This window comes from Microtus ochrogaster, unplaced genomic scaffold (assembly GCF_000317375.1).
Source record: "Microtus ochrogaster isolate Prairie Vole_2 unplaced genomic scaffold, MicOch1.0 UNK35, whole genome shotgun sequence".
Taxonomy (NCBI): Eukaryota; Metazoa; Chordata; class Mammalia; order Rodentia; family Cricetidae; genus Microtus; species Microtus ochrogaster.
In genome coordinates, this window is record NW_004949133.1 from 1659193 (window position 1) to 1668059 (window position 8867).

An 8867-nucleotide genomic window follows, 5' to 3' on the forward strand; every position below is an offset into this window, starting at 1 on the left:
TTTGATGATAAATTTCTTGAGTTCTTTGTATATTTTGGAGATCAGCCCCCATGTGTTGTTTCTATTGGGTATTATTGTCACAGTCACTAGAAAAGTAAATAGTATAGCCACAGTAAGTCTGAGGAGTCAGGATCTGACAAACAAACAAGGGAAAGGTTCAGGCACTTCAAGTGAAGAAAAGAGAAGATGCAAACCAATACTCCTAAGTTCTGCCACAGTGGCATTCCTCCAGAATCTTTCCATCTCAGCTAGCTTTGACCCCAAATAACCATCTTCTTTAATAGGAGAGATTGATTTGAAGTTTTTCCTAATGCAGCAATTCTTACCCAATATTCCGTGTAACATAAATGACTGTTGTACTATTGTTTTTTGTTAACACACATGTATAAAATATTTTCACATAGTGCATTTCCTTTCTTAGGAAATTTCTGAACACATATACAACTGTGCATGCCAATTTTCCCCTACAGTTTCACCAACAACTTTAAAGATGGTGAATGAATACAAGAGAATTGTTCTGCTGAACGGATTAGCGAACATCAGTAGTGACCAATTTGACTGCTTTAAGTTATTAATGTCCAGTGATTTAAGACTGGAGAGAAACATGCAAGAGAAATATACCAAGGGTCAGATTGCTGACATGATGGAAGATGAATTTCCAACTGATGCTGGATTGAGCAAACTGATTTACTTTTGTGAAAATATACAAACTCTTAAAGGACTTGCTGAAACCCTTAAAGAAGAGAAATCAAAAGGTAACATGTAACGTAGAACCCTCTGTCCCTAATACTGTATTGCTATCTCTGCTTCCTTCATTAAAGTACCCACATAGCTTTCATATATCCAATTTAAACTTCAGTGATCACAGCTGTTCCCTTTCTAGTAGATGCTATGACTTAAGGAGCCTATTTGGCATGTGGACTAACACAAAAATAGAATTTCATCTAAGATTGGGCTTGCAGGTGTAACATAGATATTAGAAAATTATGGTTTAAGATCTAAGTATAGTCATTAACCAATAGTGTCACTTATGTTATTAAGAATACCAGCATAATTATCCTCTCTATTGACAAAGATAAGACAATACTTTAATCAAATATTGCCTTAAGAAGTTATAAATCACCATTGTCATTCATAAAATTATTGAGTTAGGTAATAAAATTTTAGAAAGATAAAATCCACTACTTTTCTATATTATTCCACAAGTGAGTACCAGATTTCTTTCACTGATTTTTTATGATTTGTGATGGAGGAGGGTCATATGTCTATCTGTTGCTTTCATTGGTTAATTAATAAAGAAACTGCTTGGCCTCATAGGTTAGAACATAGGTAGGTGGGGAAGACAGAACAGAATGCTGGGAGAAAGAAAGCTGAGTCAAGCAGACGCTATAGCTCTCCTCTCCAAGATGGATGCAGGTTAAGATCCTTTCCAGTAAGCCACCATCCCGTGGTGCTACACAAATTATTAGAAATGGGTTAATCAAGATGTGAGAATTAGCCAATAAAAGGCTGGAACTAATGGGCCCCACAGTTTTTAAAAGAATACAGTTTCCATGTAATTATTTCGGGTAAAGCTAGCCGGTGGCCGGGAGCCCTCCCGGGCGGCAGAAAACAGCCTGCTGCTCCATCTACAGATTTGAGTGTACTATACACAAAACATAACCAACAAATCATGATGAAATTTTGTATTTTTAAGAGAATGGCAGGAGAATGAGAATGAGAAAAACTTGGCTGATGTAATGAGGTTCAAGGACAGGAAGGTTTTCTCCCATTATAGGGAACAAGTAAGGAAAACATCAAGTAGTAGAAACTGTGTCTAAGACTGTGCCTTTAGTGGTGTAATCCTACAATAACCTAATGGAATAAACATTGATATGAATGCAATAAAAATGTATTCATATGGCAGGAAAACTAGATGGTTCCTAGATCCTCTATTTTGGTTCAAGTGGACTCCTTTGTACATGCATTTGTTGTGATGAAAATTATATTCTTCCCAGTAAAAGGAAAAACACCACTGAGAAATAAGAATCAAGAAGCAGGTTCTTCTATAAAAGCACCAACTGCAAGCAATACTTCAGCATCGGATGGAGGGAAGACTTCCTCAGCTCAGGTGAGCTTGAGGTACAGAAGCAGATTGACAAGCCAAAAAGGCTGCAGCAGAGCCGCTTGTCCATACTCTGTCCATCAGGCACTGACTGCTTTTTTAGTTTATCTTCAAGCTTTACTGAAACTCATGGATAAATGATCATGTGGCATTAAAATGTGTTGACTCCTACAAGAGATGTGGTATTCTTGACAATCAAGTAGAATAATGGCTCTTTCATGTTTATACAAGACCTAGTTTTCAATTTCAAATTCAAATTCAATTATGTCTTACCATAATGGTAATGTGAGAAAAAACTGTGTATATAACCCTTTCCTCTTTCTTTATATAATGAAACTACTTATGCACACATTTTGTGAATATTCACAATCATATTCTAAACTTGGCCAGAGGGTGGGTGTCACTCCAAGTTTCCAACATATTCAGGCATAATAAACCTACTACCTAATAATGAAGGCACACTTTGTCACTTGATACTGAGACTCATTAACATTGCCATGGATACACTTTCAGAAAAGAAAAAGTATGAATAATGAAAAGACTGCCATGAAAAAGGTCAAGGGGTCTGAGAGGCCAAATCACCCTCCATGTTCTACAGAAAGCACAGCCAGATGCCAGTCCTCAGTATTCAAGACCTCATCTTTGGCTTCATTCAACACTTCTTTGGATAAGGTACACGTCTTATGCCTCCCTTTCATTTTATCGATCTAGATATCAGAATCAGATCTTCAGGTTTTGACCATGTTCCACACTTATCACTGAGATTTAATTAATTAGACACACACACAGTGTTTGGATACAATAGAAGTAGATCACCATACAAAGGAAGAAACATAAACGTAGGTGATACAATTACAGAATTTGCTGCATCATAATTTTTGGCTGCCACAAAGACATTTAATAAACGTGGCATTTCTGACAATGAGAAATGTCCTGCCTTGTGCTGATCATAGATAGGAAGAGAGAGATGAAGAGTCAGTAGCCATAGGCTCCATTTCTATAAGATAGAACCCATACCTGACTCAGCTAAATCTGAGAAACCTACTACTATTATTCTGCTTAAGGAACATAGCGACTCACAGTGACAAACTGTCATATCTATAGATCAGTGCTTTATTCAGGTCTCATCAGAGAAGCTTTTTCTTGTCAAATATGGGAATTAACAGAGACCCACAGCTGCCAATGTGCAGATAGTGAGAGACTTCACAGTATCCATTCCTCAGTGGGGAGTCTGCATCAAATCCCTCAGGGATCTATGTGGAAGAGGAAGATGAAAGCTTGTAAGAGTCAAAGATAGTACATGACTCCAAGGAATCAGTGTTTGTCCTTTTGGACAAACAGGAGTGATGCACATATGAGCTCAGACACTGTAGTGGCACAGATTTAAAAGGCACAGGTTCAAGCTGCCTGGGGTCCCAGAACAGGGAGAAGGGAGGGGACATAAGTCCCACCCTTAACCAACAAGCAATTTTCAGTAGATAACAACTACCAAAGGGTTTCTTCAATGGAGACTATCAACCACAGTCTGAATGAGGGTGGTGCACCAACACCAAAAGAGGTCCACATGGTTTTATGTGTGTGGTGGATTGTTTTTTTTTTTTATTTTGTCTTTTTGGGGAAATGTTTTTCTGGCTTTTTTATCTTTTTATTTATCTACATTTTGAGAGTGAGAGGAAGACATGAAGTTAAATGGGGGGTATTTGGGATTGTTGGGGGAGGGGAATCCTAATTAATGTATATTGTATGGAAATTTTTTAAATGAAAATAATAGAAAAATACTAATTCTGAGAGGGAAGAAAACAAATGTAGTGAGGGAAATTAGAGAATTGATGCCTCTTACTTTTTCTGAGTACTCATTGGAGGAAAACCGTAGCAATGTCAGCATCCTTTCCTCTCTCTAGGTTTCCTTTTGTATGCCCCCGTCTCTTTATCACTTGATGAAATATAACCAGACAGTTAAGCAAAAAACAGAAGCAATTTTACTCACCTCAGACCTTACCATTCGAATAATTTAGAGATAAATATTTTTGTTATATTTTTCATTGATTGTTATAATTATGTGGAAAATTTTTCTAGAGTAACATCTTACAAGAGTTATTACTTCACTGTTTTTCCAATTTGAAATATCAGGATTACCTTTCCAACTCCCTAAGTTACAAGCATATAGCATTCAATGGCTATATCAGTATTTATGTTGCTTTTTAAAATAATTCATTGTAGAATGTTTATCCATTACTACAAACTCAGTTCCACTTTCAATGAATATTGTGAATGGAGACTGTGTTTGGTTTGCTGGCTGCCCAGACTCTAATAATCACACAGGAACTACATTAACTGCAACACAGTTTGGCCAATAGCTTAGGCATATTTTTAGCTAGTTGTTACATCTTAAATTAACCCATTTCTATCAATCTAAGTATTACCATGAGGGTGTGGTCTACTGGTAAGGTTCTGGCATCCTTTTCCTTTGGCAGCTACATGGCATCTGCCTGACTCTGCCTTCTCTCTCTCTCTCTCTCTCTCTCTCTCTCTCTCTCTCTCTCTCTATATATATATATATATATATATATATATATATATATGTTCATATATGAACATATATATATATATGTTCAAATTTTCTACCTGGCTTTACTCTGCTAAGTCATTAGTTAAAACAGCTTTATTCATCAATCAATAAAAGCAAATCATATACAGAAGGACATCCCACATCATAATATCCTTGAAATGTGTGCATTAATGGTGTAGGAGGTCCTTCTTTCTATGTGTTGCTTATATTGATTAATGAATAAAGAAACTGCACTGGCCTGATAGGGGCAGAATTCAGGTAGGCTGAGAAGACAGAACTGAATTCTGGGAGGAAGAAAGAAGAGGGGAGAGACACCATGGAACCGCCAGAATCAGGCATGCCGAATCTTTCCTGATAAACCACTGCCACGTGGCAATATATAGATTAATAGAAATGAGCTAAATCAAGGTGTAAGAGTTAGCCAATAAGATGTTAGAGCTAGTAGGCTAAGCAGTGATTTAATTAGCACAGCTTCTGTGTGATTATTTCAAGGTTAAGCTAGCTGGGTGGCTGGGATGAATAAGTGGCCCTGTCTCTTCTACACATTAAGAATCATTTTGTGAGCCACAATCAGAGAGTCCAGTTTGATCACATGCTTGTTTAGTCCCAGTCCAGCTGGATTTGGTGAGCTCCCATTAGAATAGGCACACTGCCTCAGTGGGTGGACCAACCCCTCACAGTCCTGAATTCCTTGCTCATCTTCTCCCTCTGTCTGCCCTTCAACTGGACCTTGGGAGCTCAGTCCATTGCTCTGATGAGGGTCTCTGTCTCTATCTCCATCTGTCACTAGACAAAGATTCTATAGTGATATTCGAGATAATCATCAGTGTGATATTAGGGCAAGGACAGTTCAGGCACCCTCTCCTCTGATGACCAAGGACATAACTGAGGACATCCTTGTGGACACCTGGGATCCCCCCCTAGAGCCAAGTCTCTTGCCAACCCTAAAATGGCTCCCTTAATGTAGATATCTTCTTCCCTGCTCCTATAGCCGCACTTCTTTCATCTCTACCCTCACACTCCCCCAAGCTCTAGCCAGTATTTCCCTTCTCCCTTCCCTCTCCCCCTCTCCCCTTCCCCAACCTTACCCCCACCCCTATCTCCACCCCCATACTCCATTTTGTGTTTTTCATAGTATCTCACTAATTTATTTTATGCATATCATATAACTTTCTGTTAATTTCAATCTAGTCGTTCCTACTTGTTTACCTGTCACTATCACTAACTATATTGCTTTTTGATTTTTTTGCTAATATTTTATTTAATTTTTAAAACAATCTTATTTTACATATAAATCCCAGTTTCCTTTTCCTCCTGTCCTTCTGCTATCTCCAACATCTATCCACACCACCCCCAACTGCTCCTCAGAGAGGCCTCTCACTAGGAGTTAACAAAATCTGACACATCACTTGAAAGAGGAACAAGGCCCCTTTATCTATGTTAAGCAAGGTACCCCTCTATAGGGAATGGGCTCCAAAGAGCCAGTTCATACACTAGGGATAAATAGTGGTTCCACTGCTAATGGCCTCACAAACTGCCCAAGCCACACAAGTGTCACCCTCATTCAGAGAACCTAGTTTAGTCTTATACAGGTTCCGCAGCTGTCAGTCTGGAGTCAGTAAGCTCCCACTTGCTTGGGTCAGCTGTTTCTGTGGGTTTCTTCATCATGATCTTGGTTCCTTTGCTCATATACTGCTTCTCTAGGAGTTCAGCCCAGTGCTGTGTTCATGCTGAACATTGTGTTTCATGTTGGAAATAGTCCTCTGAGTTTACAGCAAAAGTGCTCAAGGTTCTGTGGCTAAAGCCCATTGTTTTAATTCATTAGACATTTGGCCAGTGAAAGAGTTCCTCTTTAGCTTTTCCATAGTTCAACCAATACATAAAAATTGATAGAACTAATGTGGAGATTGTGTTTATCTTATGTAAAGGTTATTTTATTATTTGTGGCTAAACTTATATGTTTATATCTCTGTGTTTGTTCAACCCAGAACCAAAAGACACAGACCCAAAACCAGAGCACTGCCAGAGGTGCTGTTTGCAAAAATGATGCCATGATAGTGATAGTGCTCAAGGCAACAGAGCCATTTGTATATAAGTCAACAGAACCTGGAGGAAAGATGATGTTTCATGCTACAGTGGCCACTGAAAGAGAGTATTTCCATGTGAAAGTTTTCAACATCAACCTGAAAAAGAAGTTCACAAGAGAGAATGTCATCATGATCTCTAATTACCTTGAATTCAAAGGAATTCTAGAGATAAATGAAGATTCCTCTGTGCTTGAAGCTGGTTCTGTCCAAAATATTAAAGTCCCTACAAGTATTATCAAAAAATCAAAAGAAACTCCCAAGATTTTTGATATTCGCAAGTATGCCACTGGAACATTGGTTTATGGGTTATTTACATTACACAAGGTAATGTCTGAAATTTTGTTTATGTCTTCTTCTCCACCAACACCTGAACTCCATGTGTTATGTCTATATTGTTACAGAAGACTTTACCATGTCTGGGTAACAGATGAAATTATCCTGCATATTAAGAGATAATTCAACAGCCTATTTCCTATGATATTTCTTAAAAAGGTCTCTGAAAATAAATTACAAATAATCTTTACTTTCTTTGTTAAAAAATAATTACTCTCAGCCACAATAAGCAGGAATAGTATAGTATGTCAGTACCATGCCAACAGTCTCAGATTTTTAAGCTCTATTGCAACCATACAATATTTATTCTTTTCTTTCTATACACTGTGTTTCTATTGATTGTCTGAACTAGGGTGAATATTAATCACAACAGATATTTGGAGTAATAAATGATTGGCTAGCAACCTTCTAAATTAAAAACCATTCAATAGAATGAATCTTTTATCTCTTCAGTAGCTTTAATCATTCAATGTTGACTTTGTATCTTATTCAATTAACTACTTCTGAAGACCTTAGCAATTGAGAACTATAGTATAAAGTGACATTTGGAAGGCAAGTGAACCTAGTTTTCTCATTTAGAGAAGAAAATACATGCAGACATCTCATTGATGGATCACTCCATACAGTGTGAATTGGGGATATTGGCTTATTTGGACATGATACTTGAAAAGTAAGTAAATGAAGAGGGTCTAAATGAGTGAATTATAGGAATCTTACCTGTTATGTAGATTCCCTATAACCTACTGGATGAATGAATAGTGGGAGTTAATGTCATTCATCCCTTTATAACTATAAAATACAAATATGGCTGCCTGAATTTCTAATGTCTATGATCCTGGGTGATTTAGAGGGAATGCAGGCCATTGAGGTATAAGAAGCAGAGGAAATCAGGAAAAGCATTTATTGTCCTAACACTTCCAGGCACAAATCTTCTTGATAAAGAAAGAAAATCATCACACTAATAAAGAAAGTTCTTTGGGAACACTTCACTACAGACACCTGCATGCCTGTGTCTGTAACAGTTCTCACATTTTTCTGTCTTTTGTCCTGAAAAAGTCTTTTTTGAATGTATGATAATGTTTGTGAGTTTGATAACTTTCAGAAAAGGAATGCCAATTTTACTTTTTCAGATAAAGGTGAACCCAAAGAACACAATCTATGAAATGAAGGATGCTACAGGAAATATAGAAGTTCTAGGGAGTAAGCAATGCTACAACATCAGATGTAAGGAAGGGGACAAACTGCGACTCTTCTGCTTTCAAGTGAAAACAATTGACAAGCAACCGAAGCTGGTGTCTGGCGATCACAGTTTCATTAAGGTACAAAGTAGACAGGGAACAGATTTATCAAAGCAGAAATTCACATTTCTTTAGGATTCTGTACCTGAACTTTTAGTGTGTTACATAGATAATTCTGTCTCTGGAGGGGAGAATTAAAATGATGTCCTTACACTCATTTCTGTGGGGAAGATTTTTTAAAAATTATATTGAAGAAATAATCCAAAGAATGTTGTATATATGCTAAATAACAAGATATATGAGGAAGTAAGAGTGACGTGGAAATATATTTCAAAAATGATCAAGAACAAGAGTTTTGAATAAGTCAAATTTGAGTTGAAAGCCAGCTTTAACCATTAAGAATTGACTGATTCTGGGGAAAGCTTCACTTTAAATGTGGACTTTAAGGTAAGAAATGCCTGGATATGTATGAGTTATCATAGAATTTAGACGAAAAGTGAGCAGGTACTATTTTTTTTAGCGGGGTGAAGGAGAGA

At 37.3% G+C, this 8867-nt stretch overlaps 1 protein-coding gene across 1 annotated transcript in view; it reads left to right on the top strand.

Annotated features, from left to right (window-relative positions):
- Positions 1-490: 490 nt before the first annotated feature.
- Positions 491-8867, top strand: part of LOC101985497 (interferon-activable protein 205-B-like) — a 41870-nt gene continuing 33493 nt past the window's right edge. The window contains exons 1-5 of the mRNA XM_013354240.1: positions 491-755; positions 1998-2110; positions 2618-2776; positions 6662-7084; positions 8224-8412. Of these exons, the coding sequence (XP_013209694.1) occupies positions 491-755; positions 1998-2110; positions 2618-2776; positions 6662-7084; positions 8224-8412 (1149 nt within the window). The remainder of the gene's footprint in view (positions 756-1997; positions 2111-2617; positions 2777-6661; positions 7085-8223; positions 8413-8867) is intronic.